This window comes from Scyliorhinus torazame, chromosome 15, assembly GCF_047496885.1.
Source record: "Scyliorhinus torazame isolate Kashiwa2021f chromosome 15, sScyTor2.1, whole genome shotgun sequence".
Classification (NCBI taxonomy): domain Eukaryota; kingdom Metazoa; phylum Chordata; class Chondrichthyes; order Carcharhiniformes; family Scyliorhinidae; genus Scyliorhinus; species Scyliorhinus torazame.
In genome coordinates, this window is record NC_092721.1 from 155,575,238 (window position 1) to 155,595,612 (window position 20,375).

A 20,375-nucleotide genomic window follows, 5' to 3' on the forward strand; every position below is an offset into this window, starting at 1 on the left:
GTTTGAACTGAACATCAAATAAAAGCCAAAGCTAAAACACTTCTACACCGTCAGACTTAGATTTTACTGTTGTACAATGAAGAATAGCAGTTTATCCAGTGGATAATGTATTCTAATGCATTTGAAGATTTTTCCACTTTCACAATACTGCAATTCTGAAATGCTCACTTCCACTTTGGCAGGACATCAGTGTGTGGGTTCCTATCTTGTCCACTTATGCAGCACTGCTGAAGCTTGCAGGCACCAGGAACAGGGGTGAGAATACCGTATTCAGGCCCCATCTGCCATTTTTAGCCCGTGTCAGATTGGAAAATGCAGCCCATCCTATCTGCATCAGTACAGTATCACGTTTGATCTGGAATCCCAACCAATACCTTGAACTTGAACATTCCCAAGTCCCAGGAATTGGACCAGTAAATCGGCTGTACGCAATGAACAATATCTTGTCAATGTTGGTTTTAAAGGGATTCTACCTGATACTGAGTCAGTGTTTCACATTTGTTCCATTTCTCTGATATCCTACAGACCCCAGCTGAAGCCACACCATATCTGCTCTCATACTGAACCAGTACTCTGCTGCAAATACAGTGACGAGTTTCGACAAGTCATCACTTGTTCAGAAGGATCAGTAAGTGTGTGCTCTGAACAATAATTACAATAGGATTTCTTGTTACAGTTTTTTTTTTACTTTTAGAAACTTTTTCCAAGGGAGTGGGGGTGAAGGTAGGGTTGGGGGCCAATGGAGGGTTGGGGGTTGGTCACGTGGGGTGGAAAGGTTTCGGTTGGGGGGGTGGGGGTCAACTCAAGCGTGCGGCCCGGTGTAGGTCACTGACCTTCGTGTGGCACTGGAGGCCAATCATCCTGGTCACGCTTCCCGAGCTGGCAGCCAGTGCCACTTCATCACAGGCGGCACTGGCTGCCCTGTGGCTCACCCTCCGAGACACTTGGGGGAAGCAGAATATCCCTCCTGGCCTCGACTGCATCTAGGAGCCTGTCAGGTCCGCATCTCCAAACCTTGTGGCTGTTCATCTCAGCACCATGGCTGCGAGCTGAGTGGGGTTAAACAGCAAGAACCGTTTAAGTGCTACTCGACCTTGTTAGCAGGGGACTGGCGAGTGCAGTACCGGCGAATCAGCTGGTGAGCCTTCATTTGCGGCGGGAAGCCTGTGGGGCCTTGTTAAGTGGACTAATTAATGTTGTATTGTGTTGCCGGCCTTGCCGGGCTGAGTGTAGGGAGCTCGTGGCCCTTCCCGCTTGCTACAACACTTAGAAAACTTTCTGGAGAATCGCACCCAAAAGCTTGCTTTCAGTGTGATATGTGAATTTCGTACTACTTTCCTATTCAGAGTAGAAAGGTGCTATTTTTTCATCAAATTAATATGGTTCACCATTTTGCATTTTCTTTTGAACATGATTATATATAATTGTGCATCGGCCCTAAACATACTGACGATATGAGGAAAATATTAATAAAAGATGCAAAATGTTAGGTCTATTTTAATTTTGATTTGGCTATAGATTCTTGGATTGAATTTATTATGCAGCTATATGAACATTATACAGTCGATAGAAGACACTTGGCAATTTGCACATATTTGATTTAGAAATGCTAAATTTTTGTCTTTTGGTTGCCAATCAAATTTATTTTGTGCAATTCTTTTCTTAAAAGTAGTTGTTCAGGTGAAAATAAATTGCTGACCTCTACCTTTGTTTCCTCCGGGTGCTCCGCTTTCCTCCCACAATCCAAAGATGTGCAGGTTAGGTGGATTGGCCATGATAAATTGCCCTTAGTGACCAAAATGTTTAGATGGGGTTATTGGGTCACGGGGACAGGGTGGAAGTGAGGCCTTAAGTGGGTCGGTGCAGACTCGACGGGCTGAATGGCCCCCTTCTGCACTCTATGTTCTATGTTCTATCTTAAGAGCAGAGAATGTTGGGAAGAAATTTGGCTGAGGCATTCAAAACCATAAGGAGCCTAGGCCAAGTAGATCGAGGGAAATTGTTCCTATTGGCTGAAGCACTGAGCACCAGAGGACATCAATTTCAAAAGAAACAAAGGCAATATGAGGAAAGTGGTTTTTTTTCACAACAAATGGTTTGGATCTGGAATGGAAAACACTGCCTGAAAGGCTGCTGGAGACAGGTCCAATTGTTACTTTCAGAAAGGAATTGGATAACAACTAAAAGGGAAAACTGTTGGAGGGCTACAGGAAAGCACGTTCAAGTGGGACCAGCTAAATTGTAAAGAGTCGGCACAGACTCAATAAGTCTGACAACCTCCTTCTGTGCTGCAAGCCATTCTTTGATTCTGGTCTTCGTTGTTAGCAAAGCCTGAAATGGCAACAATTACCACCAAAGAGTAGGACTATGCTTCAATCCACAGTACTCCTACATTATCACTACTCTTCACTCCACAGTACTAATACATTATCACTATTCTTCACTTCACAAAACTCCTACATTATCACTATTCTTCACTCCACAGGACTCCTACATAATCACTATTCTTCACTTCACAAAACTCTGACATTATCACTATTCTTCACTCCACAGGACTCCTACATTATCACTATTCTTCACTCCACAGGACTCCTACATTATCACTATTCTTCACTTCACAAAACTCCTACATTATCACTATTCTTCACTCCACAGTATTCCTACATTATCACTGTTTTTTCTCATGTCTATTTATTGGAATTTTCAATTTTTTACAAAAATTCACATGAAACAAACCAATACAAAAAGGCAGCTACAGGACAAGACCGCATGAATCAGGGACAAAATCCCTGATGGGTTCCCCCCCACGGATAAATAACCCGTCCAAACCTGAACAGGATGCAGGCAACATTTTCGACCTACATCTCACCCATACCTATAAAACAGAACGACAGAAGAAGAAAATAATACGCTGTGCTTAGGGGAAATCGACTAACTCTTCCAGCCCAATTTAAACTCTTCTACATAACCAAACCAGAACAGGCAACCATCCTACACTTCCGAGATGGCAGAGAACGAGGAAAATGTCAGAGGGCGGACTGGGCATGACCAATCTTGTATTGTCAGCCCAGCGTCTCCCATGGAGGAAGTACAAAGATAACAAAAACAAGAACCTAGAACAGTGAACTGATCCTCCACAACCTCATCTCCCACCCCCAGATCCAAGGATAAAACAGCCATTGAACCATCAGCACCATAACCGCCCTCAAAAAGGCAACAGGATATCGTGGGGCCAAGAACCAAAGGGAACACGGACTGATCCCAATCGAAAGAACAGCGGGGAACCCACACCAGGATGGGAGGGTCGTCAAAGCGGCCCCCAAACTGGGGAATGCTCTGGGAGGGAGGGCTAATACCCTCAGTCCCCGGAACCACAGGAACACCCCCCACCCCAAACAACCAAGACCGTCCAAAGAGAGAGGATTCAGCCATCCAAAAGACAATGTAGTCCGTGCCGCCAAGGTCCTCCTTCCAACATCACCACAGCTAGCCCACAAGGGCACCAATAGTAAGAAAAATAAAAGCAACATCCTTAACACCTCTCCAAGTCAGAAAAAGAATGAAGAAGAAGAACAAGAACTCTCAGAACTAACTACTCGGATCCACAATATCCCGACTAAATGAGAACCGGCCAACCAACCGCCGCGTGGGCCCCATCCAACTCCCAAGAGGAATTAACCAGCGATGAACACTGGACAGTACCTTCGGACCTACCCCAATTCCTCACCTCTCCAGATGTGGGCCACCCACATTGGATCACCCTGCAAAACCTCCAAGGGAGCTGCCCGAGGAACAATTGGATACTGACCACAACACCAGGCCTGGCCTAGCACAGCATCAAACCAAACCAAAAAGAAAATTAAAGATTGGAGAACAGGCCCCAAGGAATACCATGACACCCCTGACCTTACACCTCTCCGAAGCTAATCCAGCCCGGTCCCATACTAAACACGGCACCTAAAGAAACCCTCTTGAGAGGGACCACCCATCAGACACACCACCTACCACCAAAAATAAAGGCTATTTAGACCAGCTTCTCTCACAAAAGCTCTGACAATATTAGAACAGTCAAAGAGGGAAACCCAAATCAGGAGAAAAGACTGATCACCGCCCGCCACCCCCCCCCCCCCCCCCCCCCCACCCCAAACACACACACACAAAGTGAAGTTCAAGAGACCCCAGTCCTCAACAGGATAATGTACAGTCCACCTGGGCCTGAAGAAGAATATGGCGCAGCCAAAAAAAAAAATTAGATCTGACTACGGGGGGAACCTTCCTCGAACATCACAAGGACAGAATTAGCCGTGCCATCTACCCCCCCCCCCCCCCACCCACCTCCGACTCTGTTCATCCTCCCCCAGAGGGTATATTAGGATAAAGAAATGTGCACAAATCTCGCAACCAATATTCAGCTCAACATGATGAAACTCTATCAAATCAGGATAGCTAATGGTGCAGGACATCACCCCTGAAGTAGTTACTTCCCTTCAAGTGGATAAAATTACAACATTAACAGACAACAACATGATTATCAGGGAGTAAAGTCCATGATAACAACTGAGGAACGAGGTAATCATCAGGATAACAACCAATCCACTGGTGCACAGAGAAATTAGGATAAAGCAGGTTCTGAAACAATGAGAATTCTTCAGGATCTTCCAAGGGTTCACACAATCGGAACATGAGCACCATTACCTCCAACATGCTGACTCGACCGGGCCCAGGCGGTTCAACTGCCCAGGCTCCCGAATTGGGGGATGGCCTGGCCAGCTCAAGCAACCCCAACCCCTCTCAACTGACATCAGGAACAGAACCATACAGGAGCACACAGAACCAGAGATCGAAGGTCACCCCAAACCCAGTCCTCGGAGGCAGGATTAAATGTGCTCCATCGAATTTCAGCTGCTCATCCTCCAAATGGAGTCTCCCGAAACATGGAAACCAGTTCTCAAACTCGGCTGGGAAAGTCTTCTACATCTCACCTGAGACACCAGGCTCCTCACCAGTTCCCAGTGTCCTCAGCTGAATCCCCCAGGATAGACCATGCAACAGGACCTCAACCTTGTGGAGGCGGGTCTGCACCAAGATGTTCTCTCTGTCACAAGTCGTGCGCCACCGTTGCCTTCATAAATACACCTCGCAACTCTTGAAATTGGGCTTTGATGTCCCACATCGCAGATCCATGACATTCAGGCACATTCACTTCATTGGTAGCAGCTGTCAGGGCGGAAATCCTCTCAAAAGCTGCTGTGGCACCAAAGACAGGGCGGGCTCCACTTCAACTCCCTCCAGCTACCACAAATCAATGAGGATTAAATCCTATCACCTTGACCCAATAGAGCTGAGACATTGATCAACAACACACGGTACATTGCGTAAACTACGTAAACCAAGAAAAGACAAAATAGAGATGGGTGCAAGTATAAACTCAAAGATTGAGAGCAGAGCTGGAACTCGTTAAAACGCAGCCGCTCCCGCGCTCACACCTGTGAACCCCCCATCAGTGTTTTTCAACCTTTAACTGATGCATTTTACATGCGTTTCCTTCTGATTATTATCTTCTTCAAAAGTAAGGAATTAAGCAGTTGAAGAAATATTGTTTAGAGACAGTTCATATATATATGCATATATAAAAATCAAATAAAGGAAACCCAAAACTATTGAGTAACAAACAGAAATAGAGTTGTGTTTTACAATCCCCAAAGAAGTAAAAAAAACACAGAATGTTTTAAAATTAAATTTGATTAGCTCAGTCATTGTCAATCAATGACTCTGGTGTTGTACCATACATAGTATAATCATTGCTGCTATTATCCTGCGACCATAAGACATAGGAGCAGAATTAGGCCATTCGATCCATCAAGTCTTCTCTGCCATTCAATCATGGCTAATATGTTTCTCAATCCTATTCTCCTGCCTTCTCCCCAATGTTTCTTCTATATGAAACAGGTGGAAGGAAATGTTGTGATGAGGGTATTGTGATTCTGCAACAGGATACAGATTGACTCAGTGACTGGGCGAAAACCTGGCAAATGGAGGTTAATGTGGGGAAGTGTGAGGTCATGCACTTCTGTAGGAGTGCTGGATCTGTGTGTCTATTTGGAATCCTGGATATACGTTATCCCTTCTTAGTTCCCAAATAACAGAAATTCAGGCTGTGTTTTTTGGCAAAGTTTCGTTGAATTTTATTGTCAGCTTGAGTGTCCACTTTTGGTTACAATACAAACTTAGGTCAGATTGATTGTCTTTTGCGAATACAGTGGTTGAGCCGAAAATACAAATTGTGGTAATTCTTCAAATCATAATACGCAGTACAAAATTACAGATTGATTTAAACAAAAGAAAAATGGCGATAGCAAAGGCAGCAGCAAAGGCATAGGTTTCAGAAAGAAGTTATATTGATTCCGGAATGGATTTTTCCATCCTGACAAGTGATTTTTAAGAAGATCGTTATCTTAAAGTTTCGCCTTCTTTAAAGCTGTGATTGGCTTCAACTAATTTTTAATTCACTCAATTTGACCAAACTGTCTGTCTGTCAATTTAAGAGATAAATGTTTTGGTATAATTTTCCATACCCTGGCTTGCCAATTATGCCTCTAACATTAATTAGATTAACACAGTTTTCAAAAAGTCATTATGACCCTGACTGACTGTTACCATGGAAATGGACCTGTCCAGGCCTGGGAAGGCATCTGCATACAATGGAGTCTTTTGTCACTGGCCTTGGATTCTCTGGCAAGTCTCGAGCAACTTGCAAAATGTGAAAATTTAGAGTCTTATCTGATTAGTTCCCAGCTAGTCGGCTATCCTCACTCCCATGGTTAATATGATTTAGTCAATTATTCTTAATGATTTCTCAATTAAACCTTTTATCTATTTCATCTATAGTTAACCAGAAAAGCTGATTTCTATCAAGGAGGAATCAAAAGGCAGATTATTATCGAAATGGAGAGAGATTGCAGATGAGCGAAGTACAGAGGGATCTAGGTGCTCCAGTGCATGAATCACAAAAAGTTAGTCGGCAGGTCCAACAAGTAGTTAAGGCAAACAACATTTTGGTCTTTATTGCAAAGGGGTTGGAGTTTAAAAATAGGCAGGCTTTGCTGCAATTGCACAGGGTGTTGGTGAGGCCTCACCTGAAATACTGCGTACAGTTTTGATCCCCTTACCTAAAAAAGGATTTAGTAACATTAGAGGCAGTCCAAAGGAGATTTACCAGGCTAATTCCTGGGATGAGAGGGTTGTTCTATCAAGAGAGACTAAATAGCCTGGGTCTGTATGCCTTGGAGATTAGAAGAGTGAGGGGTGATCTTATTCAAACATATAAGATCCTGAGGGGGTTTGACAGGGTAAATGGTCAGATGTTTTCACTAGTGGGAGAGTCTCGAACAAGGAGACATAGTTACAAGATAAAGGGCCGGTCATTTAAAACTGATGTTTCGCAGCGAGTGGTGAATCTCTCCAATTCTCTGCCCGGAGGGTGGTGTAGGCTGGATCATTAGAAGTATTTAAAGTGGAGGTGGATATTGAGCCATTGGCCATCAAGTTAAGAAGTTTGGGAGTATGGAAAGGGATCGTGCGGGGGGCAGGGTGGGGGATAGAGCATAGGGTGTCCTTATATGCCGATGACTTGTTAGTATACGTGGCGGAACCGAATGTGGCAATAGGGGGAATATTGGAGCTGCTTCGGGTGTTTGGGTCCTTCTCGGGGTACAAATTAAATCTAGACAAGAGTGAATATTTTGTGGTGTCTTGGCCAGGGGTGGGGGGAGGGGTGTGGGGGGCTGCCATTCCGTAGGGCAGGGACTCACTTTAGATACCTGGGGGTACAGGTTGCTCGGGATTGAGGGGGGGGGGGGGTGGCTCCGTAGGTACAACATTTCTAGTTTGGTGGGGAGGATGAAAACTGATCTGGCAAGGTGGGATGGTCTCCCTCTGTCACTGGCGGGTTGGGTACAGGCGATTAAAATTAATGTGTTGTCGCAATTCCTGTTTATTTTCCAATGCCTGCCGATTTTCCTGCCAAAGGCATTTTTTAGAGAGATTGAAGGGATGATTACCTTGTTCATATGGGGAGGGAAGGTGGCCAGAGTTAGAAAGGTGCTACTACAGAGAGGAAGGCAGGCAGGGGGTTTGGGTCTTCGGAACCTGATGTATTATTACTGGGCGGAGAATGTGGAGAAGGTATGGAGCTGGGTCAGAGGAGTTGACTCCCAATGGGTCAGAATGGAGGAGAGTTTGTGTAGGGGGTCGGGATTGAAAGCACTAGCAACAGTGCCGCTCCCGACGGCCCCGGGGAGATACTCAGGGAGTCCGGTAGTAATAGCTTCGTTGAGAATTTGGCGGCAGTTTCGCCAGCATTTCGGGTTGGGGGCAGGGTCAAGGGAAATGCCGATTTGGGGTAACCATACATTTGAGCCAGGGAAGTGGGATGTAAATTTATCGGAGATGGGAGGAGAAAGATATTAGGACACTAAAAGATTTGTTTCTTGGGGTCAGTTTGCTGGATTGAAGGAGCTGGGAACGAAGTATGGGCTGGAGCAGGGGGGAATATTTAGATACATGCAGGTTTGAGACTTTGCCAGAAAGGAGATACAGAGCTTCCCAGTAGAGCCGGCTTCCACGTTGCTGGAGGAGGAGCTGACGATAGGGGAACTAGAGAAGGGGGTAGTATCGGTGGTTTATGGGCTATTTTGGAAGAGAAGACTGCTGGAAGGGATCAAGGCAAAGTGGGAGGAAGAGTTGGGAGAGGGTATGAAGGAAGGATTCTGGTGTGAGGTGCTCCAGAGGGTGAACGCCTCCACCTCGTGTGCGAGGTTGGGGCTGATACAGCTGAAGCTGGTGTATAGAGCACACCTTACGAGGGCGAGGATGAGCCGGCTCTTTGAGGGGGTAGAAGATGTGAGTGAACGTTGCGGGGGAACAGACTGGATGCAAACCACGTTCATATGTTTTGGTCCTGTCCAAAACTGGAGGATTACTGGATTACTGGAAGGAGGTTTTTAGGGTAATCTCTAAAGCGGCGCACGTGAACCTGGACCCGGGCCCTCGGGAGGCCATATTCGGGGTGTCAGACCAGCCGGGGTTGGAAACGGGCGCGGAGACAGATATTGTAGTCTTCCCACCTCGTTGATCGCCCAAAGGCGGATCCTGTTAGTGTGGAGATCAACCTCTCCACCCTGTGCCCTGGCATGGCGGAGGGACCTGCTGGAATTCCTGACACTTGAGAAGGTCAAATTTGAACTGAGGGGATGGATGAAGGGGTTTTACAATTCATAGGCGTTATTCATTATGCACTTTCGAGAATTGGATTACATCGAACATTGGGGGCGGGGGGGGGGGGGGGGGGGGGGGGGGTTGGGGGTTGGTATATGTTAATGGTGACTATGGGCGATTCCTGATTCCTTTTTATCATTTGTTTATGTTAACATGCGGGCTAATGTTTGGGGGTGTGGTGGGAGGATGGGATTGTTGTTATTGATATGGGGATTGACATTGCATTCGTTACTGATTATTGTTTATTGTTGAGTGTAAATTTGGGAGAAAATGTGAAAAAGGAGAATAAAAATATTTTTTTAAAAGGTGGAGGTTGATGAATATTTGATAGATTGAGGAATAGAGGGCTATGGGGAAATGGTACTGAAAATTAGTTGAGGCTGACATAGATCAGCTATGATTGTATAAGTGGCGGGCAGGTTTGAAGAGCATGGTGGCCTACTCCTGCTTCTATTTCTTGTGTGTTCTAAGTTGTGCAGGTGGGCAGCAACTGGGAATATACTGGGAAACAAACAAACAGGTTACTTACGAACAACGTTCTCTTTGAGAGGCGCACATCCATGGCTGCGCATGAACTGTAACAGTTTCAAGGAGCCACACAGTGCAAGCAGCTGGTCATACACAGCAGATAGAAGTTAGAAGGGACACCCTTGACTCTCTGTGACCAATGTCATGAGAGGCCTGCTGGCTTAACCAAAATGTTAAAATTAATTCATAAAGTTATAACTGAATTTAGGTTTTTGAGAAGTCATTGAAAGTCTTATTGATAAGTGAAGCAAAGTGAAACATTAAATATGTGCGTTTTATTGAGGTAATCAAAGTCTGGGACCTTGACACAGGAAACCTTACGTTTGAATTTAGTGGAGCTCATGATGATTCTGCCATTTGCTGCATGACATTTGATGACAGTGGAAGGAGGTGAGGATTTATTACTTTGTGCATATGAATTATTTGTTGACTTAATGACAGGAAAATTCACAATAATCTTTTTTTCCTGTAGACTAATTACAGGAGGAAGAGATGGGTGTTTGAAGATCTGGAATCCTAACAATGGCCACTGTTTGAGAATACTAAAGAAAGGTAAATTATGTTAGCAAGGGCTTTTCTTCTTCGAGATTTAGATTCAAGACAATGGGAGTTGGGATATCTACCCTACAGGATGTTAGCTTTGACTTCAAAATGCATGAATTGTTTTACACTGCTAGGTAATATGGATGAAGACCTCCAACTAGCCGCGTGGAGGACAACAGATGCAACTGGTTCACCAATTACTGTTCCAATAGATAGGATCGGAACTTGAGAACTTTCCACTGATCGCTATCCTTAGCAGATCAGAATGCAGTTCATTGGCCAGGGATTCATGGCTTAGGGTCGAATGTGGTTTGTCATAGTAATAAATAGCTTAGTTTAAATAATTAGCTGTTCATTTGGCATTAGGTTGCACTACAAATACAATCTTACTTTAGGTGGGTCAGATCAGCAAAGTGACCAGCATGTAACAAAACAGTTAATGTACCCAACAACAATGTAATCAAAAACTATAAGCTCACCTACAATTAACTTATCGCCTATAAGCTCACTTACAATTAACTTATCGGGGTGGTGAGTGCAGCTGGAGGTAGGGGTGCCTGCATGCATTATACTGTAATGGTGATCAGCAGAGCAAGGGTTAACATGGGACTAGAGAGTGCACTGCCCATTGTATGATGTATGTAGTCACATCGTCAGAGAACAGTCTAGAACAGAACTCCAAGCAGCTCGCCTTCATGATGGGAGCTGAACCATGCCATACCATACTTGGATCGGTAAATAATTAAAGCCTCCCAATAAAGGTGTTTCTGATTAAACACTCAAGCCTCAAGATCTCATCAATGAACTACCACCACTGCAACATAAATAATCCATATTAAATACATAATATGACATTGCTTTCCAAGCAGATAGCAGATGATGAATCTTGGTTACCAATAATCTGGAGCTAAAATTTAATCCGCTTCAAAAGATTAGTTCTGAGAGGTTTGGTTTCATTCCATTCTAATCCGCAGCTGAGTCCTCACTTTATAAAACACTTTGTTATTATATTCCCCCCTCCCTTTTTGTCTAAATAAGGTGTTGTTTTCTTCCCCCTTCCATGACACCTGTTTCCTTCAAAGTCAAACTCTTTATGCATGAAACGGTTTTTCCTTTCAAGAGAATCAAGAGAATCATTATGCTGGAAAGGTCTTTGTTTTTCTGGAAGAGTAGGGACAGTATTCAGGAGGTAGTAGGAGTTAGAACATAGAACATAGAACATTACAGCGCAGTACAGGCCCTTCGGCCCTCGATGTTGCGCTGACTTGTGAAACCAATCTAAAGCCCATCTACACTATTCCCTTATCATCCATATGTCTATCCAAAGACCATTTAAATGCCCTTAATGTTGGCGAGTCCACTACTGTTGCAGGCAGGACATTCCATGCCCTTACTACTCTCTGAGTAAAGAACCTACCTCTGACATCTGTCCTATATCTATCTCCCCTCAATTTAAAGCTATGTCCCCTCGTGCTAGCCATCACCTTCCGAGGAAAAAGGCTCTCACTGTCCACCCTATCTAATCCTCTGATCATCTTGTATGCCTCAAATAACCTCTTAACCTTCTTCTCTCTAACGAAAACAGTCTTAAGTCCCTCAGCCATTCCTCATAAGATCTTCCTTCCATACCAGGCAACATCCTGGTAAATCTCCTCTGCACCCTTTCCAATGCTTCCACATCTTTCCTATAATGCGGCGACCAGAACTACACACAATACTCCAAATGCGGACCACCAGAGTTTTGTACAGCTGCAACATGACCTCATGGCTCCGAAATTCAATCCCTCTACCAATAAAAGCTAACACACCGTACGCCTTCTTAACAACCCTATCAACCTGGGATCTATGAACATGGACACCGAGATCTCTCTGCTCATCCGCACTACCAAGAATCTTACCATTAGCCCTGTAGTCTGTATTCCTGTTACTCCTTCCAAAATGAATCACCTCACACTTTTCTGCATTAAACTCCATTTGCCACCTCTCAGCGCAGCTCTGCAGCTTATCTATGTCCCTCTATAACCTGCAACATCCTTCCGCACTGTCCACAACTCCACCAACTTTAGTGTCATCTGCAAATTTACTCACCCATCCTTCTACGCCCTCCTCCAGGTCATTTATAAAAATGACAAAGAGCAATGGCCCCAAAACAGATCCTTGTGGTACACCACTAGTAACTGAACTCCAGGCTGAATATTTCCCATCAACCACCACCCTCTGTCTTCCTACAGCTACGCTTTACTGAAATCCATGTACACCACATCAACTGCTTTACCCTTGTCCACTTGTTTGGTCACCTTCTCAAAGAACTCAATAAGGTTTGTGAGGCACGATCTATCCTTCACAAGACCGTGTTGACTATCCCTAATCAAATTATTCCTTTCTAGATGATTATATATCCTATCTTTTATAAACCTTTCCAAGACTTTGCCCACAACAGAAGTAAGGCTCACTGGTCTATAGTTACCGGGGTTGTCTCTACTCCTCTTCTTGAACAAGGGGACAACATTTGCTATCCTCCAGTCTTCTGGCACTATTCCTGTAGACAATGACGACATAAATATCAAAGCCAAAGGCTCAGCAATCTCCTCCCTAGCTTCCCAGAGAATCCTAGGATAAATCCCATCTGGCCCAGGGGACTTATCTGTTTTCACACTTTCCAGAATTGCTAACACCTCCTCCTTATGAACCTCAACCCCATCTAGTCTAGTAGCCTGTATCTCAGTGTTCTCCTCAACAACATTGTCTTTTTCCTGTGTGAATACTGACGAAAAATATTCATTTGGCACCTCCCCTATCTCCTCGGACTCCATGCACAACTTCCCACTACTGTCCTTGACTGGCCCTACTCTTACCCTAGTCATTCTTTTATTCCTGACATACCTATAGAAAGCTTTAGGGTTATCCTTGCTCCTACCTGCCAAAGACTTCTCATGTCCCCTCCTGGCTCTCCTTAGCTCTCTCTTTAGGTCCTTCCTAGCTAACTTGTAACTCTCGAGCGCCCGAACTGAACCTTCACGTCTCATCTTTACATAAGCCTCCTTCTTCCTCTTGACAAGTGATTCAACTACTTTAGTAAACCACGGTTCCCTCGCTCGACCACTTCCTCCCTGCCTGACATTTACATACTTATCAAGGACACGCAGTAGCTGTCCCTTGAAAAGTTGGGAAATGTGGTCAACTTAAATGACCTGAAGTCCACTCATCAAGTTATAAACCTATCTTTTGACCTTAAATGGCATGTCCATGTTTATACAATTAATGTAGCCATATGTAGTATAAGTGCCTGCTCAGATGTACAGTCAAGAACAAAGTATTTGGAAAACAGAGCCTGGGATTGCATTCATCTGCAGCCTTGTTGCAGATACTGACATCATTCCTATTATATTCCTCGACAGGCTCTCCTATGTTAGACTACATGGGTATTATTTAAGACAGTAATGAGGAGGGATTTCTTCTCTCATAGAGTAGATAATTTGTGGAATTCTTTGCCACAGAGGGTTGTAGAGGCAGGGTCTCAGTATGTTCAAGGCTGAGATAGACAGATTTTTAATCAGCAAAGGAATCCAAGGCTGTGGAGATAAGGCGGGAAAGTGGAGTTGGGGAGACTCATTTCCGCTCAGTCATGATCTCATTGAATGGCGGAGCAGACACGATGGGCCGAATTGCCTACATCTACTCATACATCTTATGGGTAAAAAGGTTGGACATCTATTAGTTTATGGATGCGGCAGAAAAGATAAACATGATAATAAATAGGGAGTGAAATACGTTATTATAAAGGGGGGCTAAAAGTAAATCAAGTCTCTTTCAACACATCAAAACTCCCTAATTTGAGTTACTAAAGGCTGGAACATTCTGATTGTCACTCATCCCTCATCAATTGAGTATATTCATTTCACCCGCAAATAAAATTCAGAATTTTGAATATGGGGTTGGGGGGGTGACATTCCCTGTCAGGGGCCAAAAAAGTGCCGTTAGCCCCGGGAACGACCCCGCTAATCCCGCACAGAACAATTAAATCGCGTCTCTTTATAAAGAATATAGATGAGACTAAGGACAGAATGGATGATCTTAAAATGTGGAGTAAATTACATCTGTGTACTCTATGACTCTGTTTCACCTGGAGAATATACCTGATTTGAGCACTCCATGGGAGCTCACTCATAAATGATGATTTTAGGTTCATGCAGCGGCCCAGAATAAAACCAAAAGTGCATATTTAATGATTTTGCATTTTCTGTTTTATAAGACAATGTGAAACAGTCTGAATGTCTCACATCACAAAATGACATTCACATGGAGCAACAATATCTCAAATTGTTTGCAAAGCAATTACATAAAATATACGCTCATTTCTGAATATTACAAAAATAATTTAATACGCAGAAATGTCCACATTGAATGAAATGTAACAAACTCTAAGTTTTCCTTGTTACAGAGAGATGTGGTGAAATCTGTGACTGCATCTACGTGGAGATGCACAAACATAAGTGAGTAAGATGCGTTTGACAAAATATCCTCCGACATCTTTAACAGTACATGACTCTTTTCTGCAAATGCTTCTGCAGGTATTTGCTGCCCTTCTGTTTCATTTGTAAGCCTGTATAGGTATATGCAGGGAGGTGGAGCATGGTTGGAATCTCGTCCCATTGGCAGGACTTCTGCATCTGGTGTAATGCTGCAGCCAATCCCCACAAAACATCCTTGACTAGCCCTTATTAATTATTCAGGATGAGTTTCTAGAGGTCATGGACTTATCACAGCTTGGAGGGAGGGAAATTGAGTACCAGCTTCAGTATTTAAAATGCTGCAGTTGATTAAAGGGCTCGATTGATTGATTTATTGTCACATGTACCGAACTACAGTGAAAAGTATTTTTCTGCGGCCAAGGGAACGTACACAGTATGTACACAGTATACAAAAAAGAATAATAGATAGTTACAGTGAATGCAAAGCAGTACACAGTACAATGACAAATAAGTCATTGGTTACAGTACAGAACAAGGACCAAACAAAGCAAATACGGGGCAGCACGGTAGCACAAGTGATTAGCACTATGGCTTCACAGCGCCAGGGTCCCAGGTTTGATTTCCTGCTGGGTCACTGTCTGTGCGGAGTCTGCACGTTCTCCCCGTGTCTGCGTGGGTTTCTTCCGGGTGCTCCGGTTTCCTCCCACAGTTGTTATGCTTCTTGTTGCTTTTGTTCTTGTGGTTTTTGTTGTTGTGATTGCAGTTTTTGTTGTTGCTGTGTTCTTATTTCTGCAGTGGTTCTTGCGGTTTTTGTTGTTCTTGTTGCACTTCATGTTGTTTTTGTTCTTGCTGTTGTTGTTCTCGTTTCTGCTGTGCTTCTTGTGGTTTTTGTTTTTCTTGTTGCGCTCAATGAGTGTTCCGTGTGGATAATATGCGTAATTGGTGCGAGTGCCCTTTGTGGTATCTGTTACCTTGAGCATTTCGTCTCGAGAATGGTCTGATGTTGCATTGAAGTTGGTGACATCAGTCATTTGTGGTGGATTTGATTCCTCTTCTTTGCATTGTTGGTGCTCCTCTTCTGGAGTGAAAATCTTCCCGATTTAATTTTCTTGTTGGTCTTGGTGCTCCTCTTCTGGAGTCAAAATCTTCAAGATTTCATTCTCTTGTGAGTCTTGGTGCTCCTCTTCTGGAGTCAAAATCTTCAAGATTTCTATTGACGTGGTCTCTCTGGACTCATGAGTAGCCCTACTCTGTGCTTCTGTACAGACGAGCTGAAATCTGTCAGTCTCGCTGTGATCCTGCACCTCCTGTATGTCGAGTGTGATGACATTGTCACTGTTTTCGCATGCAGTGGGTAGACTTACATTGTCTTCTTCTTGATTATGTGAGCTTGGCAGACTTTCATAGTCTGCTTGTGGTTGCTCAGATACGGTGGGTTGACCATCCTGGTCTTGCTCATGCATGGCGTTCGCAATGGAGTGTTTGTTTGCTTCCATTTTGGAGTCTGTCAATGAGCTGTCCATGGAGGCTTGCATCGCTCCCTCTGTGGAGTCTTTCTGTGCTCTCTCAACGGAGTCGTTCTGTGCTCTTTGTGTGGTGTCGTCTTCGTCATGGGTATTGCTGTCATCCAATGTCTCGACGATCTGCCATGGCATCATGGTATTGGATTCAACTACCATGAGTAGAGTCGTGTTGAGCTTTGCAACCGTGTTGCTGATGCTGTGATCAGCATATCCGAATAACTCAGCCATGTCTGAGTAGCATTGTTTGAAAAACAAATCATCTTTTTTTGTTTCGGATGTGTTTTTATTGTTCTCTTCACTTTGGGGGGTGCAGACTGCTTGTTCCTGGGTGTTGTGAAATTTATGTTCCACTGCTGGTAACCGTTCAGGCATTGTTCTGCCTTTTGAGGTAAGAAACGTCGGTTTTACAGCTTTAAGTTTTTTGTTTTCAATTTTCAGGCATTTCCCTTTTAAGTGGGCGTGGTCAGGGTCCTCTGACGTCATGACGTTCGAGACGTCATGCGTGGGTCTCGATTGTGCATGCGCACATCGATCTTCCTTTACCCGCATGCGCAGACCCATCTTCGAATGATGCGATCTTTTCTTTGCACTGCGTATGCGCGGCGTGCGCATGCGCAGAAGGCAAAACGGCTGGTTTTAACTGCGCATGCACGGCTTCTGTTTCCTGCTCATGCGTAGATGCAGATTTTCGTCTTTTGTTCCACGGAGATTGTAAAATGTCTCAGACGCCATTTTGGAGTGGATTTCAGCGTTTTTGCTTTGTACATAAAGTTCCTTTTTCCTCTCGATCTGGACTTTTCACTCACGATTTCTAGACTGAACCCTTTCTGTTCTGGTAGTGATTGTTTGAGTTTTGCATCACTCATTCCCTGTGCAATTTGGTCTCTGAGCATACAGTACTGTTCAAACTCCATACAGTGCTCTTCAAATTTTTTTAGTATTACTTCTAATTTGGTGCTGTCTTCACCTTTCAAGTATTTAAAGTAATTATATATTTCTCTAGCTTTATGTCCTGCGATGAGCAGAGCAATTTTCATTTCTTCTGAGGCTGCTTTTAAATCATTAGCTATGATATATATCGAACATTTGTTTAAATTTTTTCCAGTCATTATTTAAATTACCGGTTGTTTCCAGCTGTGGTGGAGGTCCAAATTGCAGTAAATCAGCGAAGTCTTCCAACGTCTTTCTTGCCATTTTGTTCTTTCTGTGTCCGCAGCCTGTGTAATCTTATCGTTAGCTTTCTGAAGCCGGTCCTGGTACCATGTGTTGTTCCTTGTGTCTTAATAACACTCGTAGTCTTGAAGTTGAAGTAGATGCTTTATTGTGAGTTTGTTTTCTCTTCAGTGATTAACTTTAAGTTACATTTGAGCTGCCTGTCTGTGTCTTGCTACCAGCTCCCATTCCTGTGAAGTGTGACCTGACTTCCTGATCGTGTGTTTTTATACCTCCCGTGCTCCCTCTCGTGATTGCTCAGTTGTATTGCATCTACATTGACCCCGTGCTTAATATACACAGATATACAGATCACGACAGATAGATTTTTCCCTCTCTGCCTCGGTGAAAACCTTTCACTCGAGCAAATGGGTGAATAACTAGGATTCATAGATTCAAACAATTGGCAAAGAAAATCAATAAGGAAGATGAGAATATTTTTTAGTTGGAGAATTGTCGGCTTCGACCTGAAAAGATGTTGAAAGCTGATCCCATAAAGAATTTGAAAAGGAAACTGAACAGTGAGGAACTTACACCATTATGGACAAGGTAAACAGCCATGTCTGACTGCTTTCACACAGATCTAGCATGAACACTACAGACTGAATGGCCTCCTTCTGTGCTGTAGGTCTCTATGATTCCATGTGCTTTCTCTAGTTTTAATTTCACTTCTTTAAATGGGTGTCCGAACTGCACATGGCATCCTTAAATGGTGTAAAAAGCTATGTTTTTTTAACATTTCTTTTTACCAGGGACTGATCTGAGAACGTGCTGTCTAAACCAGCCAAGTCCTAGAATGAACAGTTTGCTTTGGCATTATGCTTGAAGCTGCAATTCATTTTCTCAACAACATACATTCAATTTCTTTGCAGATATGTGCTTGCTGTTGGCTGGGATAGAAGAATTAACATATACTGTGTGAGTAATGTGCATGTACATATATGTAGTGGCATGTTTGCTGACTATTATATCCTGGTAGTTTCATGCTCTTTGCTGCAAAACATTTTGTTCATATAGGTTTGATTATATACTTCTCAATGTTGTCTACTACATGGTCAACCATTTTTTACTTTCTTGTTGCTGGCTTTACTTCAGAGATGTCTCGCACAGCTGGACCATTGATTTACTTGATTGCAGTAATATTCCCAGCCTTGTCCCTTTGACAGTGGTTACCGTTTTGACTTGCTACAGTGTTGCAAGGTTTTGTAGGACTTACAGCAGAGTTCAAACCTTATGGTGTCCAGTGTCCAGCTGCGCACATTTCCAGCAGGGATCGTTAGATAGTGAGCAGAAGCGAGGACCATAACATTTCCATCCTGTCCAATTGGTAACACTTATATATGTACATGTTTCCGTAGTTCCTGTTAGCTTCCAGTTGATCACTTTTCTTCCCCTGTTCTTGTACCCTTGACTGCTTCCTCATGCTGCTGCCTCGATACTTGTACAATAGCAGAATCACCTTTGCCAAAAAAGAACATGGATTTTAAGTTGTTGTCGATCGTATCTGCCTTGAACATGATGGGCGGGTTTCTCCGCCCTGCCAGATTTCTGGTTCAGCACGCTGTCAGGATTCTCCGTTTCACTGGCTGGTCAGTGGGGTTTCCCATTGTGGGACAGCCCCACTCTGTCCGGAACCCCCCGGGCTGCTGGCGAAACGGCGCATCCTAATGGCGGAGAATTCAGCCCGATATCTTGACTAGCTTTGTCGTTTTGCATCTTCTGAACTATTGGAATCAGTTCACTGTGTTTCTTCACTGGATCAATGATAAGGGAAAGGTAAAGTCACCATAGTCCCAGATGACCATCGGCTGTTGACCATAGGGAGAGTTGACTGGTGGTGATTTAACCTGAGGATCACCATACCTCAGGTGTGGGTCAAGGCCTTTATGAATGACATCAGTCGGTACAGGAATTGAACCCACGCTGCTGGCCTCGCTCTGCAACATAAACCAGCTGTCTAACCTCTATAAAATCTCTTTTTAACCTTCTCTTCTCCAAGGCATGGTGGCACAGTGAGGGTGGCACAGTGGTTAGCACTGCTGCCTCACAGCTCCAGGGTCCCAGGTTCAATTCTGGTTTGGGTTTCTCTCCGTGTCTGCGTGGGTTTCCTCCAGGTACTCAGGTTACCTTCCACAGTCCAAAGAAGTGCAGGTTAGGTGGATTGGTCATGCTAAACTGCCACTTAGTGTCTAAACGGTTAGGTGGGGTTACTGGGTTATGGGGACAGGGTGGATGTGTAGACTCAATGGGCCGAATGGCCTCCTGCACTGTAAATTCTATGATTCTATGAAGGAAAACAGCCACAACTTCTCCAATATATCTGTGTAGCTCAAGCTCCTCAGCCTTGGCGGCATTGTCATGAATCTTTACTGCATTTTCTCTAATGTCTTCACATGATGTGAATGTGTTGGATGCAAGACTCCAGTTGAGATGGAACCAGTGGTTTATAGAAGTTCAGCATAAACTCCTTTCTCTTGTATTCCATGTCCCTATTAATAAAGCCCAGGGTACTGCATGTTTCATTAACAGTTCTCCCAACCTCTGCTGCCACCTTCAATGACGTTTGCACATATAGACCCAGGTACTTCTGCTCCTGAACCACTTTTAGAATTACAAAGAACAAAGAAAAGTACAGTACATGAACAGGCCCTTCGGCTCTCCAAGCCTGCGCCGACCATGCTGCCCGTCTAAACTAAAATCTTCTGCACTTCCGGGGTCCGTATCCCTCTAATTCCAACCTATTCATGTATTTGTCAAGATGCCCCTTAAACGTCACTATCGCCCCTGCTTCCACCACCCCCTCCAGCAGCGAGTTACAGGC

At 44.0% G+C, this 20,375-nt stretch overlaps 1 protein-coding gene across 3 annotated transcripts in view; it reads left to right on the forward strand.

Moving 5' to 3' along the window:
- Positions 1 to 20,375, forward strand: part of wdr95 (WD40 repeat domain 95) — a 220,449-nt gene that overhangs the window by 161,242 nt on the left and 38,832 nt on the right. For all 3 annotated transcript variants that reach the window (XR_011935212.1, XM_072476980.1, XM_072476981.1), the window contains exons 16-20: positions 526 to 628; positions 10,088 to 10,194; positions 10,277 to 10,356; positions 14,789 to 14,840; positions 18,427 to 18,472. Coding sequence is in view for 2 of the 3 variants with exons in the window: in XM_072476980.1 (XP_072333081.1) it covers positions 526 to 628; positions 10,088 to 10,194; positions 10,277 to 10,356; positions 14,789 to 14,840; positions 18,427 to 18,472 (388 nt within the window). In the remaining variant the exon portion in view is untranslated. The remainder of the gene's footprint in view (positions 1 to 525; positions 629 to 10,087; positions 10,195 to 10,276; positions 10,357 to 14,788; positions 14,841 to 18,426; positions 18,473 to 20,375) is intronic.